Here is a 24,646-nt window from a genome sequence, read left to right as displayed (position 1 = left end):
ATTTAGAGTGGTCCTGATGCATTTAAGGATGTTCGCCCCAGTTCTCAGTTATCGTGTGGCCAGGTACCAGGTGGGTCTCCCAGTAGATGCTGAGAAAACTGTGTGAGGTCTGGTTACTCGGTGCACATCACTTCAGGTGCTTCACTGAAGCCCCCTTCTCTAAGGGAAAGTACAATTGATTTCTGCTGTTACCTGAGTCTCGGACGCCTTCAATTAGATTTTATTTACATCTTCCAGGGAGGCCAGGCCTTGTTGTGAAGGTGGATACGTCATCTGCGTTTTCTGTGCAGCAGATCCCCGTATTCTGAAATACTAATCCTAAATTTGCTGTCAGTGAGACGCAGCAGTGGTTCAATGGCTGTGGCATACGGGACTACTGGTAGCAAGCATCCTTGGCGGACAGAATAACCGATGTGGAGTGGTTTTGTGAGGTGACCATTCATTAAAATCCGAGAGGAAGCATCTGATAATATGCCGTGGAGGACAGTCGTGATACAGCCACGGGTCATCCTCTTCATCACTTCTGTTAAAAGCTCATGGCTCACATGGTCAAACAAATTTGAAAAGTCTAAAAACACAATTGCTTTTTCAGTTCCATGCGCTTCTGTGGAGCATATCACGCTCTGTAGTCCGCATGAAGCAGAAATGATATTTCTACAAGGGGCGGCACAAAGTTAATAGCTGCCTGAAGTCTTCACCGAGAGTGATTCCATACGAATCTTGGCCGCGTGTGTAATGATTTTTAATTCTGCATTAAGCAGTGTGACAGGACAGATGTTGCACACATGTATGCTCCATCCTTTTTTCCGGAGAAGAACTATTTCACTTCTTTCAGCGGGTTGAGTAGCACGTCTCGACACATCATTAGCCACAGGTTGAAGGAAGTCTTGGAGGATGTTCCAATAGTATCAGTAAATTTCAGTGCAGAGGGTAACTCTCCCTTAGTTGCACAGGCAGTAGCTTCCTCAATTTCGTAGACTGTGAATGGGGCTTCCAGAGGGACTGTAACTGTGTCTTGCAGGTGTGCATGGATGGTTCTGAGTGCTGTGTGGCAAGCATGGGCACAGTCCATAAACCCACTCTGGGTATCTACTCATTGTTCAGAGTCGTTAACAGCTTCGGGGATTATATGAGCATTTCGTAGGCGTGTGTCGTGAAGTCCTTTGGCCGAGACTGAACAAAGACTCCAGAGAACTGCTTATGCCCTGTCAGTGATTTTAGCTTCAAAATACTTTGGCTAGACATATGTCACAGTGTCTAGGACAGTAGCTATTTGATACAGGTCCCTGATGCACTGATAGTAAAAGTTTGTACTCGATCTTCGCCAGAAGCATTTACGTGTGATATGCTGTTTCCCTATAGACTGAAGCCACTGCCAGGCACTTAAGTGTGAATTGCAGAGCAACCATGTCGATGTAGATGTAGATGTAGATAATCAACCACATCAGAATGTTGAGATAGGGATGCCCACATAAAAGAATATGTTCCCATTTGAGTATTACTTCAATTTTAAGCTTGGGGTCTTGCAGGAAGCTAGTAACCAGCTTAAAGTAGCTAAAATTATAAGAGACCTGTTGACATTGAAGATTTACAAAACACGAGTTGGCACAGTGGTCATAAAAACTGACTGGTACTATATCATCACTTGTGACATGTCGTTACAGAGCAGAAGACATGTATAACCTATTCAGTCTGCTTGCTGCACAGTGTGAAAGATCTGTAAATACAACACGGGACCTGCGTCTTCCCAAGGGTCAGCAAAGTGAAGACCAGTGACCATATTTTCCAGTCTGTGATACTTATTGAAGTTTGGCATCTGTTCCTTAGAATGGAGGATGCAGCTAATGTTTCCAGCAGTGACTAGCAGACCATTGTTCATGCCTATAAGACTGGCTAGGTCTTTGAAAATAAATAAATAAAAAGGAAAATGCTTATATCATTTGATTGACCCTCTGGGTGCATAGAGGTTTATTACCTGTATTCCGTTGATTGTACCAGATACTTCAACCACCAAGAAGACACTGGACATTAGCAAAGGGAATGACATCACACATCTTCACTAATCACGTTAAAAATGGCCATATAACCTGCAGCAACAATATCAGCAGTGGTAACTTCCTGAGAAAGAGCACTATCTACCAAAATTACTAACAGAGTGTCTGCAAAAGCATGGATCTTATCGCCACAAGTGATTCGATTAATATTTATCATAGTGATGCTATAAGTTTTGTGTTGCATCAGGGGATTGTAGCTGTGCTGCAGCATGAGGTGGCATTCCTATTTCGACTTCCAATCACAACAGCCCAAACAACTAAGACCAAAAAAGGTTGAATAGGGGAAAATTGTTTAGTTACCAATTTTGTACAGTGGTAGGAAGTAGTGCCATTAACAACACTAAAAATCCCCACCAGTGAGGCGTGAGTGCGATTCTTAGGCATACTCTATGGTAGCTGTAGCATTCCTCTGGGAAAGGCAACTTCCCCTACCACGAACGTTGCTCAGTTTTCAGTTTGCAGTCTGTATCTTGCAAGCATTTTAGCACACTGGACTCGCATTCGGGAGGACGACGGTTCAATCCCGCGTCCGGCCATCCTGATTTAGGTTTTCCGTGATTTCCCTAAATCGCTTCAGGCGAATGCCGGAATGATTCCTCTGAAAGGGCACGGCCGGATTCCTTCCCCGTCCTTCCCTAATCTGATGAGACCGATGACCTCACAGTTTGGTCTCTTCCCCCAAACAACCCAACCAACCCCCTCCAAGCATTTCCTGTCCAGTTCTCTTTTGTAAGTAGACAAAATAACTTCAGTGAGCTCATATTTCTACAGCATAATTATTTTCAGTTTACTGAATGAGTACTTATTTGCAGTTGTTAAATCAGATATTATGTAAAAAGATAAAACAGCTGTAGCTTTTAACTGTCTACTATACTGAATAGCCTGTCCCAAGTGTAACATGCTGTCAATATGTATTCAACAAAGACGATTTCACTGTCTTCCCTATCACTGGCTGGAATACTTCCCACAGCAGGAGGGGTATCTAATTCATTACATCAGCATTAGCTCTCTGAACATCTGGAGTGGCCCAGAGGCTTAAAGTGTTTCCTTCTGCAAAAGAAGTAGATCATCAGGGTACTATAGAACTTAAGATATTTCAACACAAGTGAAGCAACACATTATCACAGATTACTGTTCTAGACTTGAACATAATCAGCCCCATTCCACAAGACATATTCACATCCCTCGTAGGAGACACACTGTGGATGTGTGGTAAGTGGCTCCACTCAGTGCAGCCCACTCTACAAGTGCCAGAAATTCCTGAACGGAAGTGGTTCTTACAATCTACCGGTAACACAGTTAACAGTGAGTGAAGTGCAGTAACTTTCAGGTCATCCATTAATTCACCACCAAGCGACTACAGCACAATTTGCAAAACTGAGTTATATACGAGGGGCATTCAACGAGTAATGCAACACAGTTTTTTTCTTAGTAAATTTCAGTTGAAAAAAGGTGGAATTTGTTTGGGATGTAATGAAATATTCCCGCTTCAGCCCCATTAGTTTCACGAAGTTCTGATACGTGGCTGCACTATACGTAGCCTACGAAGTGCCGTCTGTAATGGAGGTGCATTCCAAACGGAGAGCTGTCGTCGAGTTTCTTGTGGCAGAAAAACAGAGCATCGCAGATATTCATAGGCATTTGCCGAATGTCTAAGGAGACCTGGAAGAGAACAAAAACGTGGTGAGTTGTCGGACGAGGTGTCTGTCATCATCGCAACGAGGTCGAGCAAACCTGTCTGATCTTCCTCGTGCTGGCCGGCCACACACAGCTGTGATTCCTGCAGTGCTGGAATGTGCGGACACTCTCATTCGAGGTGATCGCTGCTCAACTGGACGTCTCTGTCGGTAGTGCTGCCACACTTATCCATCAGTCGGGGTACTCAAAGGCGCGTGCTCACTGGATTCCTTGCCGCCTAACAGAAGACCGTAAAGAGCGAAGAGCGACAAAGGACATCTGTGCAGAATTGCTTGCTTATTATGAGGCTGATCGTGACAATTTTTTGTCAGTGTCATCACAGGTGACGAAATGGGTTCATACTTCAAACCAAAAACAAAACGGTAGTGTACGGAATGGTGCCACACCACCTCAATCCACACCCTCAGCTGGTAAAGTCACGGTAACAGTCTCCTGGGATACTGAAGGCATTATTCTGTTTGATGTCCTCCCTTATGGTGCAACAACCAACTCTGAAGTATACTGTGCTACCCTCAGGAAATAGAAGAAGCAACTTCAGCACGTTCATCTCTACAAAAATGCAAACAAACTTTTCCTTCTCCGTGACAACACGAGGCCTCACGCAAGTTTGCACACTCGAGAGGAACTTGCAGAATTTCATTGGACTGTTCTTCTTCATCCAGCGTGAAGCCAGGACCTCACACCTTTGGACTTCCATCTGTTTGGCTCAACGAAGGATGCCCTCTGTGAGAAACAGTATGTGGGCGATGGGGAGATTATTGATGCAGCAAGATGTTGGCTCCGACACTGAGAAGTAGGGCGGTACCGTGCAGGCATAAAGGTCCTCCCAGTAAGGTGTCATAAGGGCTTCACATTGAACAGAAAATATGTTGCAAAATTGGGTTTAGAAGCCAAAAGTGTGGGAAATAATACTGTGTATTGAAATACTGAATAAAATCAGAAAAAAATGCTGCATTACTTATTGAATGCCCCTCATATGTATTCATGACTTTTAAATGATACGAATCTATGCAGTGCACTGATTTCATTAAGACTTACTATTTGCCTGTTAAATCTCGCACACAAACCTGTGAATTTTTTTCTGAATATGACATATACAAAAAACGAGTTTTGCCCAATGTGAACATGTATTGCTTGTGGTAGATGTTTATTGGAAGTTCTGACAAAGTAGCTCACTACTTTCCATCAGAAGCCACAATTGCAGGCCACCAGATATGGTACTTGATACTGTTAGAAAGGAACAGAGAAAACTTGAAACAAGAACACTACCACCACTCTATGACGAGTTTCTGAGCCATCATGGAGGAGGGTGTCTTTCCTGGAAGAACACTACATGCATTATGGGACGACAAAAATCAATTTCCGTTCTAGCAGTGTACAACAGTGTGTAGAGATCTATTAAGGTTCTGTTCATATGTAGTTCTTGCATTAGCATTATTAGTAATTGTGGCACAGTGGGGTAGACAGGGTAGAGATCACCTTCTCACTCTTCAAAGAGAAGTACATGACCACATTCCAGCAATGAACCTCCCCTCATGCTTCTACCCTCCACCCCCATCCCCCTCACCTTGTTACACCCACAGAACACCATTTATCCAGCAATACGGTTCTGCTGCATGCAGGAGACAGAAAAAATTAATATTATCCTTTTTTATTGGAAATCTAATGCCATTTAATTTTGTACTGGGAAACACTACTGCTAAAAGCACAATTTTTAGTTATTCAAGAAAAGCATAAAAAAGTGACTTTCAGTACCCCTCCCCCCAACCCCATGCTCACACCTCGCTGGTGTTGTTTGACATTCTCTCCCACCACTGTACAAAAATTTGTTACTAAACAATTTTTTCCTTGAAATTTCCTTTATTGAATGGACGGCAAACACAATGTTTCAGATGGTGCAGGTGGTTCCATAGCTGTAGCACCAGTGGTGACATCAGGTGTAGGTTCTAAAGTGGTTGCAACTGCCTTAATGGATGCAGCCATTTTCAGTACAGCTGGCATTAGTTGTTTAGCTTTGTTCTGTGCCCCTGAATGTGCCACTTGAATTTTTTTTTTTTTCTTATTGGGTATCAGATCTAGTGTGTCTCCCTTCCCTTTGCCTTTTGTGTTCTAGTTACATTGCTTTTCAGGCTGTATTTTGTCAATGCAGTATAAATAACCAGGTGACAGTGAGTGCAAAAATGACAAGATGTCATTATTTACATTTTACAACCTGAGTGGCACTATTTGTTTCAACAGGAACTGTGATGCCAGAATGAGTGGCAGATGTAATCGTTGCAGCATTGAGCATGCCTTGAGCAGGGCTTGGGGTGCAACCACCCCTTCCATCACTATATCTTCCTCTGAGTCACTATTATGGTCCTCAGTAAGACACAGTCCAGCTGCTGGCTCGGGCTGCAGAGTGACAGCAGTGGGGTTTGTGTCAGTGAGTGTGGCAGCTATGTACAACAAAACATTGCACCCAGAAACAGCAGCATAGCTGTTCATCTTCTGGGGCAGCGTCTGGCTCATCACGGACAAGTTGCACCAGGGGGTGCTTACTTCAATTGGTCCACAAAGAGAGGTGAGGTACTGGCAGAAGTATAGTAGCTGTGATAGGGATAGTGAATTCTGCTTGGATAGCTAGTTGGTAGAGGATCTACCATGAAAGGCAAAGGTTCCAGGTTCAAGTCCTTAGGATCTACCATTAAAGGCAAAGGTTCCAGGTTCAAGTCCTTGTCTCCCACACAGTTGTCATGAAGTTTTAAAAATGTAATTTGTTTGATTTTCTCTAAGTGTGTGTCAAATAAAATTTAGATTCTCTTCTAAACTGTAATGACACAAACATTACTGAACAACAGATTTAATTATCTACTGATTAAAACATGTTTGTAGACTCAAAAGAAAAGGTATCGTTTGATGCTCTATTCACACTGAGATCATTACAAAGCACTAGTTCCACTTCATGAGGCTACAATTAAAGAAAATACGCTTCTCACAGTGAAAGGATGCAACTTCTTTCAGTAAAGAAATGAGCAAAAGAACACTATTGTGAGTTACCAATCTAGGTTAGGGCAGCTGTTTGGGCAGTTATTAATGTATGTGAATAATGTCACCTGTTAGCATTGACTGGATTTCATGTCAAAATATAGATGCCTCTTTGGAACCCATGGTACACAATCAATGAGTGAGTGAGAATGGAGTAGCCAATAGCTGCACAGTACATACAGTGGGCAGATTGATGGACTAGGAAGTTACTTAGATCTTCCTAAGAGCTGCATGATAATGATATTTTTATAAGCTAGAGAGTGTTACTATGGTCATCTATTCATCATCCACAATTCTTTCACCCTTTTAATTCAGATTTAAATCACAAGTGAGCTGACTCAGTGTTTGGAAGTAGGCAAAAAGAAGTAGGGGTCAACGTACAGAACAGTTTTAAAAAATTGGATATACTTACTGCACCGTGTGAGTACATCTACCAATCTGTTGTGCAAATCAGGTACAAACATTACAATTCTATACAAGGAAAAACAAACAGAAAACTCAAAACAGCATTTTACATCAAGGAATAAAATTGTTAACTGCCTAAGGACATGAAAAAGATTACTAAAATACATCTGTTCAAAAAGACAGCTAAGACACTCTTCCTAAATAGTGCACACTATCCAATTAAAGATTACTTATGGGACTCAGAGTAATGGTTAATAATAAAATGGGGCAACTGGAACACCCTGTTACCTTGCAATATATGGTCACAATGTAATGTTTTTACAAGAAAATCACGAGTCAGAATCTATGGTACACGATAGTAATGTCTCGTCCTCCTGAGCTCAAAATCTCACTCAGCATGGGCGGATACTGACTTAGTTTTTCAGGCAGACTGTGGAGGGCATGAAGATATGCATATGGCTTAGTTACATGTCTACAGAACTGGATCCAGTACCCTGAGCAGATTGGAGGGAATGCAAGGGGCGTAGCAGCATGTTCACGATCCAGAAGTCACCTGCAGGTGCCACTAATGTGTGCAGTGATGTAAATTTATGTTTTCAAACAATGGAAAATCCAGGATGAAATGTAACAATATTGTGGAAAGGGAAGTTGCCACTCACCATATAGCAGGGATGCTGAGTCAGAGATAGGCACAACAAAAAAGACTGTCACAAATATAGCTTTCGGCCAGAAGGCCTTCGTCAGAATTAGATGGCAAACACACACATAAGCACTCACGCAAACGCAACTCAAACAGATGACAGGAGTCTCGAGCAACTGACACCACACTGCGAGCAGCAGTGATGGGAGTGGTGCCTGGATGGGGGTAAGGAAGAGAGTGGGGTGGGAAAGGGGAAGGGATAGTAGAGTAGGTGTGGCGGACAGTGACACGCTGCTGGTGAGTGCGGAAGGATGAAGTGGAAAGAGGGTAGGGTCGCTATGTGCTGTCAGGAGCTTACACAGAGGGAGTGGAGAGGTGGGGCGGAGGGGGGGGGGGATAGTGGAAAAGGGGAGAAGTAAAAAGACTGCACGAGATGGAGGAATGAGGGCTGTGTAGTGCTGGAGTGGGAACAGATAAGGGGAAGGATGGGAGAGGACAATGACTAATGAAGGCTGAGGCCGGGAGGGTTATGGGAAAGTAGGATATATTGCAGGGAAAGTTCCCACCTGCACAGTTCAGAAAAGCTGGTGTTGGTGGGAAGGCTCCAAATGGCACAGGGTGTGAAGCAGTCACTGAAATGAAGGATGTCATGTTGGGAATCGTGCTCAGCAATGGGGTGGTCCACATGTTTCTTTGCCACAGTTTGTTGGTGGTCACTCATGCGGGCAGACAGCTTGTTGGTTGTCATAACCACAAAAAATGCAACACAGTGGTTGCAGCTTAGCTTGTAGATCACATAACTGGTTTCACAGGTAGTCCTGCCTTTGATGGGATACGTGATACTTGTGACCGGACTGAGTAGTTGGTGGTGGGAGAATGCGTAGGACAGATCTTGCATCTAGTTCGGGTATGGGGGTATGAGCCTTGAGGTAAGGGGTTGGGAGCAGGGATTGTGTAGGTTCGGTGGATGGCGGAATACCACTGTGGGAGGGGTGGGAAGGATAGTGCACAGGACATTTCTCATTTCAGGGCATGACAAGAGGTAGCTGAAACCCTGGAAGAGAATGTAATTCAATTGCTCCAGTCCTGGGTGGCACTGAGTTACGAGGGGAATGCTCCTCCGTGAACGGATGATCAGACTTTGTAAGGTGGTGGGAGACTGAAAAGATAAGGCACAGGAGATTTGTTTTTGTTCAAGGTTAGGAGAATAATGGGAAGACTTCAGTGACACACTCAGTATATTTCGAGAGGGACCACTTGTGACTGCAGATGCGACAACTGTGGGTAGCTAGGCTGTATGGAAGGGACTTCTTGGTATGGAATGGGTGGCAGCTGTCAAAGTGGAGGTATTGTTGGTGGTTAGTAGGTTTGATATGGACAGAGGTATTGATGGAGCCACCTTTGAGGTGAAGGTCAACATCTAGGAAGGTAGCTTGTCGAGTTGAGTAGGACCAGGTGAAGGAATAGGAGGAGAAGCTGTTGAGATTTTGGAGGAATGTGGAAAGGGTGTCCTCACCCTTGATCCAGATCGCAAAAATGTCGTCAATGAATCTGAACCAGGTGAGGGGTTTAGGATTCTGGGTATTTAGGAAAGATTCCTCTAGATGGCCCATGAATAGGTTGGCACAGGATGGTGCCACGTACGTGCCCATAGCCGCTCGCAGATTTGTTTATAGGTAATGCCTTCAAAGGAGAAGTAATTGTGGGTGAGGATATAGTTGGTCATGGCGACTAGGAAGGAGGTAGTTGGTTTGGAATCTGTCGGGCATTGGGAAAGGTAGTGTTCAACAGCGGTAATGCCATGGTCATTAGGGATGTTAGTGTAAAGGGAGGTGGCATCAACAGTAACAAGCAGGGCACTGTGTTGCAAAGGAACAGGAACTGTGGAGAGTCGGTGGAGGAAATGGTTGGTATCTTTTATATAGGAGGGCAGGTTTCGGGTGATAGGTTGGAGGTGTTGGTCTACAAGAACAGAGATTCTCTCTGTGGGGGCACAGTAACCGGCCACAATGGGGCGTTCTGGGTGGTTGGGTTTATGGATTTTAGGAACCACGTTGAAGGTATGAGTATGGGGACTGTTAGGAGCGAGCAGAGAGGTGGACTCTGGGGAGAGGTTCTGCGATGGGCCTAAGGATTTGAGGAGATACTGGAGATCCTGCTGGATTTCTGGAACGGGGTCACTGTGGCAAGGTTTGTAGGGGGATGTGTCTGACAGCTGACAGTCCTTCTACCAGATAATTCTTGGGGTTCAAAACAACAGTGGTGGAGCCTTTATCTACAGGTAGATCAGGATCAGTTTTAAGATGGTGGACTGCAGTTCTTTCTGTGGATGTAAGGTTAGTTTGCATGTTGAGGGATTTGGGGAATGGTGGTGAGGCGAGGTTCGAGTTAAGAAATTCTGGAAAGTTAACAGGGGATGATTTGGGGGTAGTGGGGGTGGATCACACTTGGATGGAGGAGTGAACTTAGATAGGCAGAGCTCAACATTGGTCTTTGGTCGAGTCTGATTGGTAGGGTTGGGGGCAATAAAGTGTTTCCACTGTAGGGACCGGAAGAAGGAGAGATGGTATTATACACGTCCTGCACGATTGAATTTGGGAGTGGGGCAAAAAGTGAGGCCTTTGGAAAGGACTGATATTTCTGTGGGGCTAAGGCTTCTGGAAGAAAGGTTCATGACTGTGTTTCGGATCTGTTTAGGTTCTGGATTCTGTGTAGTGGTGAGAGGGAGTTTTGGAGGGTGGAGTAAATGTTGTAGGTCTGCAAGACAGAGTTTGTCAGCTATGAGGGGACGTGGAGGAGGTTTGGAGGTCGTTGTAGAGGGGTGGACAGTGGTACTCCAAGGTGGGAATAGGAAGTGAGCAGGGTGGAGAGCTTTTTGAGGTGGCATTGTGCATGTTGCTCTAGTTCCTGGAAGGCAAGAGTTTCCATGTGTGTTATGGGTTCCAGGAATTTGGGATTGCATAGCAGGAGAATTTTGTGGAAGGAGAGAAGGTACTGCAAGGAGGTTTTGGCTTGGTTGATATGCTTTTCCAGGATTATGTTGGTGAGGGCTAAGGATTGGCAGAGTCTGAATAGGTGGAGGTCATTGTGAAATGAGGGATGACAGCAGAAGACGGGTAAATTCACAGTAAGGCCATTTGGCGGGATTCCGTGAGCCGAGCAACAACACAGGAACAATATGTGGGACTGGGTTCTGGCTAGGGATAAGGAAACTTTTCAGTACTGACGCAGATGGAAGGAGCGAGGATCCACAGTGGTGGTAAAAATGCAGGAAATTGTGTAAGTAATGTAGAATTACATCTAAGAAAATCGCAAAAAACACCCAGTTACATGTGAAAAATCACGAGAAGGATGAAATGGAGGCAAAAGGGGGAAACGAGATGAAATCTGCGAGAGTCGACGATAGCGAAAATTTATGTTTTAATTTATAATTATCTGGTGCGGATTGTGTATAAGTCAAATAACATTGTACAATAGGGACCAACCGAATGATGTAATGCAGTTCTTACAACACCAGCCTCATATTTGGGAGAATGGGTTTTGTTCTGCCCAGCATTCCTGATTCAGGTTTTTTTACTTTTTCCTAAACAATGTTAGACAAATATCAGGATAGTTCTTTCAGCGAGACCACGGTTGACCACCTGTCATATCCTCACGAAAATGTACTTGTATATTCTCTGTATATGTAGATTTTGAGCTATTTCTATTCATCGTTTTATGTTGACAAATCCCGTACGATTTTGCGACGATTGTTGGGTGAATAAATAAATGAGATCAAATCGAAAGAGCAAGGTTAAGAGCATCCCCAATATTAACAGGCCTAGTCAAGTATCTGTGGCGTTTTGCCAACTTCTGACGGCTCTTTTGCTTAGCGTTGCCCGTGAAACGGGAAGACTAGATTTGACACCAAATCCTGAACACCTCTTAATAGCAGCAGGAGTTAATGAACATGTGCACACCAATGAAGGATGGAAGTTTCATTTGCCAACTCCAACTGGCGGTGATGTGTGCACTGAGGAGTGCTTGAATGCTGCTTCTGTTTCTTTTCTGGGGAAGCATGTGGCCGAAAGTTGATGTGTAAGTGCCTTTTAACTGTGCCTATTTGAAACTTAATGTGTCATCTTTATGATAAGTAGCAATCTTTCCTTAACTTACATTGCAGATATTTCAACCTGGAGTTTCCACTGTTTAATTTAAACACATATTTGCAGTGTACAGATTTTATCTACGCCACTGCGAATCCCAAATGGGCAATTAGAATCAGTAGCCACTATTAAATTGGTAACTGTGACCAAATACATTTAGGTAGCACACCTAAAATGTATTGAAAATATTCTCATAGTATTATTTCAAGCAGTGGCTTAGGAGTTTATCTGAGATGTTCCATTCCTGTCTTCACACTACTGACAAAGTATTAGATCATGTGCTGTGGAATGTGAGACAATTCTTTGAAGTGAGTTGAGGACAGGCTTATATGTAACCTAGCACATAGCTCACATTGGGTTACTACAGCTGGCAAAGGCAAACATTGGAAGGATGAAAGGTAACTATTCACGTGCAGTTCAGGTGTTACATATTTAAAAATACAGGAAGGTCTGGAAGAATAGTAAGAAAAGGAAAAATTAGAGGTAAAACCTGAGACAGCAATAAAGAATGGATGAACCTATGTAATAAGATAGAAGGGGGCACAATTACATAGTGCCATCTGTGCCTTGTTACTCTACTGTGTTCCTCTTTTGTTATTTGTGCTCCAGTCTCTTTCATTATACATCCATCTCATTCTCTATGTTTCTCTTCTTTTCTTTCCTTCAAGTCCCAGTGACTAAGAGTGCCTATTTTATACAGTGATTCGGCACTACTAAATGGAATAAATTCTAACAGTACATCCTCACCATCACAAAACCATCTGAAAACTGAAAGAAAATCATTTGTATTTGATGACTGGGAAGTCCTTTGGAGTTATTCACTACTGTACTGGAAAGGTTTTCCATCACTCACACTAGTGGTGTCAGTTTTCAATGAGATGTGTGTCACATGCCTCTATTCTAATCACTCAGAGTATATTAACATAATGAATAAAAACTGATGTGTAGAGGTACCAAAACTGTATTGCTGGTGTTTATGGTGGAAGCAGAAGAGGATGCCAGAACATATCTCTTCCTCTCAAAAAGCACTCAACTGACATATTACTATCAGTATTGTATTTGAATATGAATCACTAAATATGCCATAAAGAATGAGGAATTGCAACTCAAGACTATGTAAATAACTTATTACTTACAAAATTAATTTTTTTCTGTGAGCGTTTGTTATAAAAAAATGTCTGTACAGTACTTACATTTCACGTTTACTATACTTCAGTTCTCACCATGTTAATTCTCAGTGTAATCTTTTTTTTTTTTTAATAATGCACAGCCTGGAATATCACAATTTAAATAAATATTGTCATAAAATAATTATGATATTAGTCTGGAGGACATGCATATGAGAATTATTCTCTGTGCTATAAATACTACTACCACAACATTGCCACATATCTTCTCTCTTAAAAAATCTACTCTTGTTGGGTTCACATGAACTCACAAGCAATGAATGACTCTTATATATTGTGTGCCCCTCATGAGTCATCAGGCACATTTTCAACAGGCACATTTTCTACAGATATTTACAATTTTGTTTCAGCAATGTGTAGCTGGAATATTCTGAAACAATACTGTGCATCACTTATTTCAAGCGACTCCCAGTATCAACAGAAAATACTGGTTTCTTTCCTGTTACAAACAAAATTATTTTTAATGTGGAATTTTATGTGTCCATTTGATAGAGCAGTCCCAAATTAGTTTAGTGCAATATTTTTTATCCACACATATAAACAGGGACAATTAAACACAAAGTATAACCATTACTCCAGTGATGGAGCTGCTCTGCCGCATGGCGGTAGCAGTCAGTGCAGGATAGGATGGGCTGCAGCTGCTGGAGTGCAGCTTATTCTTTGTTTTACTGTCCCTGTTATTACATATTTATAAAATGACTATCACACCATACTAATTTGGGATCACTCTATCAAAAGGGCATGTAAGAGTCCTCTTTATAAATCAGTTCGTTTGTAATGCAAAACTGGTGTTTCCCACTGACACTGGGCATTGCATGAAAAAAGTGATAAACAGTATTTGTTTGGGCTGACTTTAGGTACACATTTCAAAAGCAAAATTGCAAATACCTGCCAAAATTCCAGCAAAATACATCTGACGACTCACAGGAGGGATGGTCCATACATGTTATAATTTAGAAATTTATTAAGTCATTTATTGAGTCTGTGCATTTTGGCAGTTTATCTTGTATGTAATCTATGTATTTTGTTTCTCTTCATTTTAGGCCCATACTACAGGGAACAACTGTGAGCAGTGTGTAGATGGTTGGTATCGTCCTTCAGGGGTGAGTCCAGATAACCCAAATCCATGTGTACCGTGTGACTGCAACTCTTCTGGTGCAACAGGAAATTGTGCTAAAGATGACACCAATGGAAAGGTATAGTGGCAACCACAAAATGTTGCAATTTTTTAAAATAGTTTTTATCATGCCTCTTCTTCAGTTGATGTCCTTATTTCAAAACTGAAATGTGATGACTGTAATGACTGTTTTAGGATGAGGGTAAATCAAGTATAAACCCAAATTTTTGTTTTAGGCACCTTTTTGTTAATGGAGAGATGCACAATCTCTGCTCATTTTTGCTTTCATTTCTAGTGATTGTTTTCCACAGCTAGAACACTGTCGTACCATTTCTTTAGTCAGAACTGCAATGTCAGAGCAAGAGGTACAGTCAGCTGTTGTGAAATGCGTTATGATAAAGTTTAACACTACAGAGAGCTTAAAACCCAACCAAAATATTGAAAAGACTAGATGCACAGTTTGGGGATAACACTGTAAGAAGGGACTCAGGTTTATATATTGCACATACTGGTTTTACAAGGACAAGAAACAGTTGAGAATGCGGCTCACTGACGACTGACAACCATGGATTTTGGGAAGTGTTCACAAGTTGTGTGCCTCATCTTCTCAGTGTAGATCACAAGCTTCATTGTCTTGAGATATGCAAATGGCTACTGACAAGCTGCCAAACTCAAGCGGAACATTCTTTGCACTTGATTGTCACATGTAAAGAAATTCGGGTGCACCATCACACCCTGGAATCTAAAAAAGCTACAGGGAATGGAGTAAAATGAGCGAATATGCACCCGTCAAAGAAAAAAACCATCTGTCCATGTGGAAAATTCTTCTCATCAATTTTCACCACAAACATCATACAGTGAACACTGTTGCCAACGTTTGGACCAAACAAAACATGCGTATCATCAGAAAAGGTATGCATTTCCAATCCAGGATGTGATCATGCTTCATGATGTCGCTCCATCCCAGGCGGCTGCTTGAACTCGACAAAAAATTCAGGAATTCTTTTGAACCACACTAGAAGATCCTCCCTGCCGTCCAGAATCATTGCTATATGATTTTCATTAGTTTGGAACACTAAAGAAAACAGTCAGGACACAGATTTAATGACAATGGCACTGTTAAAGTGTTCGTGTGCAACTTGTTGCTGCCACAGGCATATTCATTTTATGGAAATGGGATCAAGAAACTGCCTAACCACTGCAAAAAATGTGTTTCCCATTCAGGAGACTTTATAGAAAAATAATTTTGTGTGTATGAATCTATATGAAGCTTAAATAAATTTACATGAAAAAAATCTGGTTTATTCATATACTTGATTCATCCTTGTGATTGAATACCTCAATCTTGTAGCCACAGACAGGTAATATGAAATTCTTCCCATTTATCACCAACAGTAATCTCTCTCTTGATCTTTCAGTAAGATACTGAATACAGTTCTAAAGTATTTTCACAGTTACTGACTTTATATCATTGTTTACTGACAGTGTCTTGAAAGGAGGATGTAAGATGAACATCAACAAAAGCAAAATGAGGATAGTGGAATGTAGTCGAATTAAGTCAGGTGATGCTGAGGGTATTAGATTAGGAAATGAGACACTTAAAGAAGTAAAGGAGTTTGCTATTTGGGGAGCAAAATAACTGATGATGGTCGAAGTAGAGAGGATATGAAATGTAGACTGGCAATAGCAAGGAAAGCGTTTCTGAAGAAGAGAAATTTGTTAACATCGAGTATAGATTTAAGTGTCAGGAAGTCATTTTCTGAAAGTATTTGTATGGAGTGTAGCCATATATGGAAGTGAAACATGGACGATAAATAGTTTGGACAAGTAGAGAATAGAAGCTTTCGAAATGTGGTGCTACAGAAGAATGCTGAAGATTAGATGGGTAGATCACATAACTAATGAGGAGGTGTTGAATAGGATTGGGGAAAAGAGAAGTTTGTGGCACAACTTGACTAGAAGAAGGGATCGGTGGTAGAACATGTTCTGAGGCATCAAGGGATCACCAATTTAGTATTGGAGGGCAGCGTGGAGGGTAAAAATCGTAGAGGGAGACCAAGAGATGAATACACCAAGCAGATTCAGAAGGATGTAGGTTGCAGTAGGTACTGGGAGATGAAGAAGCTTGCACAGGATAGAGTAGCATGGAGAGCTGCAAATTGGAATGAAAGTAAATCTAATCTAATCTAAACCAGTCTCAGGACTGAAGACCACAACAACAACAACTGACAGTTATGTTACTGAAAGTAGAAAATATATTTTTCCTGCAGATGGATTTGCTATTCAGCTCACAGATATTTATTCCAGGATGATAAACCTGATTTGTAATCTACTGTTGACAACATAAATCATATACTCAAAAGAAAAAAAAAATCATGTCATTAATCAAAAGTGCGAAAAAAAAGAAAGAAAAGCACTCTCACTCACACATTCAGTCTTGAGTCTTCTATCCTGGATTGAATCCCTAAAAAAGGAAAGAAAAATGGTGGCAGATAAATGCCATTTGTACAACATATAAATTTATTTATGGGTGTTTGTGTATATGTTCTAGCATAACACTAGGGCTGTCAGGATTGATTCAATCATTGTTCAAAGACATAAGACTAACTGTCCGGGGTGGGAGTTGGGATTGGAAGGTGAACAAGGCATGTCAGGCATAAGCTCAGCACCGTTGATGTCTGATAATGTCTATGCAGGCTTTAATCTGTTAACAGAGATGGCATGTTTACTGTTAAGCATAGTGTCAAGTACCTTCTTGCCACTATATAGAGACCAGAACAGGGGGGGGGGGGGGATGGGTTAGAGTGGGGAGTGGGCCTGATGGTATTGTCATGGAGCATGACAAGGGACCATGAGACTAATACCTTGTGAATGAACGCACGAGGCATGGAGTGTGGACAGGGAGGAGTAAATGTGCAGCAGGTGAACTATATGTTGGTGCACATGTGCGACTAGCGTCGGAAGGTCAAAGTCATGGGGTGGGGAGGGGGGGAGAGGGATGGGAGGTTGAGTGACAAAATTGTCAGGGAGGGATATAGGCTCGCCATGGAGGAGTGCTGCAAGGAAGGCGTGAAGGTCCTCTTTGTAGGCTGCATGTAGCCACACCAACATCCACGGAAGGGTATCTGTCCACGAGTTGTCATGGCACGTAAGAGCAGCTTTGAGGGTCCAGTGCTAGCATTTGACCAGCACGTTGTTTTGTCATTGGGGTTGGTATGCTGTGGGGTGGTATCTACAGGTGCCACATAGGTTACACAGTTCTATAAATAAGATGGAATCAAATTGATGTCCCTGATCACTCATATTAAAAACTGGGAAACCAAAACAAAAGATCCAGATATTGACGAACGCATTGGCGACTGTTTCTGTGGTGATGTCTCTGATGGTTGTGGCTTTCACCCCTCATGTGCACATGGAGGCTGACTTTACTTCTTTGGCAGGCTGTGCAGGCAAGTGCCCAGTTCTTCACAGTTTTTCTTACATTAGGCCAGACCAACCATTCTGTTATAATCTCTGTTGGTCCATCATGGCCAGGGGACATAAGCTGGTTAAGTAATTGTCAATGTCAATTAAATTCACCAACAGCCATGTACTGTAAGACATTATTTTATTTTATTCTGAGGGCAACCAGTTTTGGCATAATGAAATGTCAAAACTGGTTGCCTTCAGAATAAAATAGAATAATGTCTTAAAGTACACAGCTGTTGCTGAATTTAATTGACATTGACAATTGTTATAAGTTTGACCTGTGGTCAAATCCTGGGATATCAAAGATTGTGCAGGGGGTCGAAGACAGTTCTGGTGTTATGTCATGGAGAAGGTTGATGATATGCTGGCCATGAGACTGCGTGTTGGCGAGCTGGTTGTGTGATGTGGTCATGGATATTCTAGACTGGTAGTCTGCAATGACATTCTCTGTACAAACAGGTTTTTGATGGCAGCCACGACGGGCTGGCAGTCAGTGTCAATTATGAGGCATCAGCCTTTGATGTCATCCTGAAAGCAATATAGGGCTTCATACACTGCGAGCAGTTCACGGCCAAAGGTAGACCATTTTCATTGGAATTTACAAAGTTTCAGTGAGGAGAAGTGCAAGGGTTATGTAACACCCCCATGCTCCTATCGTAGAACTGCCATGATAGCATAGCCACTTGCATCAATGATGAATGAAAGGTGGGCAATAGGAGAAGGGTGAGCTAGAGTAGTAGCCTTGAAAATGTTGTATGTGCAGAGTTCACGTGAGCCAGTGCTTGCCAGTTTTATTTTTTCCCGACAGTACCTTGGTTACTGGTAGAAAGGTGGTGGCAGCATTAGGGAGGTGACAGTGGTAAAAGTTTATCATCCCTAAAAAATTACGTAATTCATGATAGTCTGCAGGTGGTGATAAAAGACTGATTTCGTCTGTTTTTTCAGGAGTGCGGTAGATATGTTGGTGTCGACAAGATGGGGTGCAGTAGATATGTTGGTGTCAACAAGGCGGCCGACAAAGATTACCTCACAGTGTTGCAACTGAAGGTGTCAATGATCTCACTGTCCTGTGCTAGGATGACGAAAACTAGTTTGAGGTGGTGCTTGTGCCCTTTAGCTGTGGTGGAGAAAATTATGATATCGTCCAGATATGCATAACAGAAGCGCAATTTCAACATGTCGATGTCAATAAAACACTACCAAGCTTTGTTTTTTGTGTCCATGTGGCATGACGGAAATTAAAAAAAGGCCAAATGATGTAACGATAGCGTTCTTTGCAATGGTCTCCGCATTAATAGGAATTCGTAAGTACACTTTATTGTAGCCTACCACACTGAATATCAATGCACCCATGAGAGAGTATGTGAAGTCTAGCATGTTAGGAATCGGACAGCTTTCAATTACAATGCATGAATTTAAAGCTTTGCAATCACCACACGAGTGCCAAGTACCATCTGTCTTTAAGATGAGTTTAATGGGTGATGTCCCAGAACTACTAGAGGGGCAGACAATCCTTGCTTTTAACAGTTCATCTATGGCAGCTTTTTCTGCAGGTAGAGTGTGTGTGTGGAGGTAGGTAGCCTGGTCGGCTTCAGACAGGCGGACCTGGGGTGGTGACAATCCGGTGCACATTTCCACTATGGATAACACTATGCACAAGGGACATGGGATACACAGGGATGGCATGCTGGTTGCACCGGCACATTCATACACAGTGTACGGTAGCGCCAATTCATTAACCTCGTTTATTAAATCAGGTGAGCAAGCTGAGTTGGTCTGCAAGGTGCGCCATGGCTCTTTCAGGAGGGAGAGCAACGTTGATGCCTCATACGTTGAACTCGATGTAGGTAGGGGCACATGATGTCAAAGTAAATTGGCGAGATTATACCACATCTTGCAGTACGGCCATGGCTATAGCGGGATGCTGGCAAAGGTCATAATTTTCATAATGCGCATAACTGTTAGAGAGGCTTATGTTAAAATACTGAGTCTGAGGTGACTAAATCTCATCGAGAATAGTGAGACACTGGGTGAAGGTTTTGTGAGGGTCAACACTGAGTTAGCTTGAAGAGATTGGTACAGACCCTTGACTGAGGGGAGTTTGTCGCTGATGACGCTTATGATCGGTCAACCACCGTTTTGTTGAAGTAAAACACCATGAACCAGCTGTGGTAGGAGCTGGGAGTGTTGTAATAATTCTGCATTGAGCACCCGTCCTGTGACACTAGCAATGAGGAAGTTCTAGGTTGTGGGTCACCGAAACCAAGATCCATGTTGATGGTGATTGAGTTGTATACAAAACTGTAGTGTCATTTTCCAGATGAAGCTGAATGTGAGATGTGACAGCCAGAAAGAATGTGCCAGTCAGGGGCATGTTGCTGACATCAGCACTTGAATTGACAAGTAGGTAGTTTTGTGTTGTGTGGTGTGGTCAAACATGTAGAGGTGATGAGAGTCAGACGTTCGTGACTGTGATGCTTGTACATCATGCACGTTCTGTGCATGGAGGCAGCTTGACTGCTGAGAGAGATCCAGTGGACCTACTGCAGGCTGCTGTTGGAGTTTGGGAATGTATACGGTGGTCAACAGTTGTGCGCTGCATGTCCAAACTAAGTGTGAAAACAGCAGTAACATGGAGAAGTGTCTGGGGTGGCAGGAAAAACTGTGTCGCTGAGCAGGTGGGACTGTGTGTCAACATGCTGAAATTTCAAGGAAACAAATACAAATTGAAAGCACTACTACACTATTTCTGTGAATTTGTTTTCAGCATAGAGGTATTGGTGCAGAAAATTTTCACTTCTATAAAACTGAATTTTTATTACGTTTTATAACTGTTTATAGAGGAATAATTGGTAACTAGAGTTCACTAAAATGCATATACCATCTGGCCAGCAAGGAGTGAATGTAACACATTAACTTTTTAGTCTTTGTTGTACTAGTTCCACAACCTGTATGTCAACAGGCTTAAAAATAAATAAAATAAAAAAAGGCCACCCCAATGGCACTACAAAATTTTGAACATTGCAGTGGCAAACAAGCTAACATGCACTGTAGTTATATAGTTTCAAAGTCTCATACCATATGCTCAAATTTATTCAGATCCATATATTTTTAATTAATTTGTGTGTATTCTTGGCAAGTAAATCCATCTAGTTACGCATCAATAGCATGAGAAATTACTGATTTAACTTTTCTCTTTGTATTAAGAACTATGTCTATTATTTACTGTTCCAAATGCTTATCTAATTTGGTTTTGTTTTGCTTAATTACCTGTATGAATATAAACTGTAACAGGTTGCTGGAGCATGTGAATGTAAACCAGGCTATTCTGGATATCACTGTGATCGCTGTGATATATGGTACCGTGGATTTCCTCAGTGCACACCATGCCTCTGTGACCCACGAGGATCCATTGCAGGTGCCTGTGAAAAGGAGTGCATTTGTAAAAAGAATGTTGATGGCCAACAGTGCGACCACTGCAAACCTGGTTTCTTTGGATTAGATGAGAACAATCCTGATGGTTGCAATGAATGCTATTGCTCAGGAGTGAGCACAATCTGTGAAAAAGCGACACTGTATTATGATTATGTGAGTACAATTTACTTGTTTCTTATGCATGCGTATGTGCACAAGCCTACACACACCACACACACACACACACACACACACACACACACATACACACACACACACAAATTATGTTTGCTTGACGAGGTTTAAATTATTCATCAAAATTCTTTGTCATTTATCAGGGAGTAATGAATATGTAAACCCCATATCTTTGGTGTCCACAATAGTTCATCAAAAGAAGTGAAGGTGCATTCTGTTCTCTCCTTGAACGTGCTCACATATCTGTGGAAAATAAATTATATCACAAGAAAATAATAATAATAATAATAATAATAATAACAGACATAATGTCTGAGAAAGGGAAGAAATAACAATAATAATAATAATCTAGCAGACAAAGAAGGAAAGTAAACTCTTCATTAACGTGAAGAGGAATTATGGGAAACAGCATCACTTACTTCTAAAATTATATTTTACTTCACATTTTAAGCAGTCATTGGGACAAACAGAGAAGGGGAAGACATGTACATAAGACTAGCAAACTCACAGACACTATATAACTAGCAGGCCAAAAAAAATGTATTAGAATGCCATCAAAGAAAATGACAGTGAACTGTTCCAAAAAATATGCAAAGAGAGATTGGTCAAATTTTTGCCACAAGTTGACAGTGAAGTTTAATTTTAGTTGATATCGGCAGACACATGTGAGGATCAGCTGTAGGTTTAAATGAATTGAAAGCACCTGAAACAAGGTATGGAAACTATATGTTCCTAGTGTGAAACATCTTTGTATTTGCTGCGATCTCTGAGCAACCCATTCCCACAAAAATTTGTTTAATATGTGATACTCTTTTCAGGTTTGCATCCAAATCTTCAAGTCACATTAACTTGACTTGAACATATGCTGAGAAATAGGAAAGAGTACCACAAGTTATCCTGCCAGAAAAGCTTGTGAAGTCACAAACAATGTACATATGTTGAACATACATTTCAGATTAAAACAGTGCATCAAAAAGTGTCTCATGCCAGGACACCTGCCATTTGTGAGCAATGCTCTCCTAATAGTGTCATTTAGGCACAATTCACAGACCGACTAACAGCTACATCCTGTCCTTTTATTTGATCTTTTCGTTTTATTTCAGTAGTAAATTATGAAAACCCAGCTCCAAACCTGGAATTAACAATCCATCTTCCAGCAGGTAGAAGACAGATTGACACATGATCAGATTAATCCATGTAAGAAATGTAATCCATACTGCTATTACTCTCCTGAAAGATAGTAACAACCCTGTATAATACACTCATGACTCAAAACATTATGATCATCTGCTTAATGATGTGCTGGTCAATCTTTGGAAAGCAATATGGCACAGATTCAGAAAGTCCTTGGTAGGTTTCTGGAGATATAGGGCACAAGTCATCCATGCATAGGTAATGTAATGCCAGTATGTAATTACAGGCCAGTGACTTGCTGGTAGCAAGCTTGACCCCTATAGTGTGTGAGATATATTCCACCAAGTTCAAATTAGGCAGATTTAGTGGCCAAGAAATGAAGGTGAGTTCCTTATGACGGTCCTCGTTCCACTGTAGCACAATCACGGATTTGTGACATGGATGGTTATTCTACTGGAAGATGCCATCACCGTTAGGGAAAACATCAAGTATGGGAGGGTGCAGATGGTTTGCAGTAACATTCACACAGTCCACAGTTGTTGTTGCTGCCTTCGATTACTACTGCAGGTCCCACGAAAGCGCTATAGCATAATACTGCTTCCAATGGGCTGAAACCATGGCACAGTGCGTTTTTTGCATGGCTGTTCACCATCTACATACTGATTCCCATGGAGTGCATCCTTCATTTTGCCAAACAAATGGAAGTCAGAAGGTGCAAGATCTGGGACTGTAGGGTGGATGAGGAAGAACAATTGAATGAAGTTTTGTGAGCTCCTTTCAGGTTTGCATGCTCGTGTATGGCCTTGCGTTGTCATGGAAAAGGACAAGTTTGTTTGCATTTCTGTGAAAACCAACATGCTGAAGTCACTTCTGCAGTTTCCAGAGGCTAGCACAATATGCTTCAGACTCAATCACTGGACCATGAGGGAGGACATCAAGCAGAATAACCCCTTCAGAGTCCCAGAAGACCATTGCCATGACTTTACTGGCTGAGGGTGCGACTTTGAACTTTTTCTTCCGAGGAAAGACGATGTGGCACCACTCTATGAATTGCCATTTTGTTTCCAGTTCGAACTAATGAACCCATGTTCCATTGCCTGTGCTGATGCTCAACAAAAAATTGACACAATCAACCTCATAATGTGCCAGCTATTACACACAGAGTGCCAGCTATTCCACACAGATGGTCCTTCATTGCTCTTCACACACTACCAACAGGACATCCAGTTCAGTAGCAAGGTGTTCAGTTATGGTTCATCAGTCAACTCGAATGAAAGTGTACATACATTCCAACATTGCAGTGTGGCTGGCCAGCATGCGAGAGATCGAATAAGTTTGCATGACCTTATTGCAGTGATGACAGGCGCCTCACCCAATCACTCATCATGCTTTGTTCACTGCCATGTTCCCACAGACATTCTGCAAGCACCTATGAATATCTGTGATGGTCTAGTTCACTTCCAAAAGGAATTCCATGACAGTTCTCGGCTTGCAATGCAGCTCCACTGCAGACCCCATTTGGATGCTGCCTATTGTGCCTCCATTGATCAAAATTATACAAAACTATAGAGGCTGAAGTGGGAATATTCCATGACATCCCACAACAAATTCCACATATTTTCAACTGAAAATGGCTGAGAAAAAAATGTGTTGCATTACTTATTGAAGGCCCCTCATATATCTGTGATGCGGAAATGGCATTTACAAGATATGATCAAAAAGTAATGGAAATTTTTGTTTTTCTTATAGAATCACTATTTACTCATCAACATCAGCTTTGTCCCCTTCAAAGTAATCCCCCTCAGATACAAAAACATTGAGATGTGAGTGTGAGGATTACTGTGATGCAGCTTCCATGAGTGGTTTTGTCACAACTCTGTTTCTTTTCTCTGGATTGTTTCATGCAAATGTTGCATAACTCTCAGATAGTATGCCTTATTGACTGTACACCATAATGCAGGAACTCATGACACACTATCCCACTGTAATCACAGAAAACAGTGAGAAGAACCTCCACATGCGATCCAACTTGTCGGATTTTTTTCAGTCTTGGCTCTTCAGACAGTTTCCATTGGGACTATTGGGCCTTGGTTTGAACATCACACCCTTATATGCATGTCATCTATTACAATGCACAGCAATTCCTGCATGATGTCTAGTGT

The 24,646-nt window shown here is 41.9% G+C and overlaps 1 protein-coding gene across 1 annotated transcript in view; it reads left to right on the top strand.

The window, feature by feature from the left end:
- The window catches only part of LOC126088492 (laminin subunit alpha-1), a 717,591-nt gene that overhangs the window by 8,043 nt on the left and 684,902 nt on the right, over window positions 1-24,646 (top strand). The window contains exons 3-4 of the mRNA XM_049906633.1: window positions 14,200-14,352; window positions 21,036-21,329. Of these exons, the coding sequence (XP_049762590.1) occupies window positions 14,200-14,352; window positions 21,036-21,329 (447 nt within the window). The remainder of the gene's footprint in view (window positions 1-14,199; window positions 14,353-21,035; window positions 21,330-24,646) is intronic.

Source organism: Schistocerca cancellata, chromosome 6 (assembly GCF_023864275.1).
Source record: "Schistocerca cancellata isolate TAMUIC-IGC-003103 chromosome 6, iqSchCanc2.1, whole genome shotgun sequence".
NCBI classification, from domain to species: Eukaryota; Metazoa; Arthropoda; class Insecta; order Orthoptera; family Acrididae; genus Schistocerca; species Schistocerca cancellata.
This window is presented reverse-complemented; position numbering and strand designations above follow the sequence as displayed.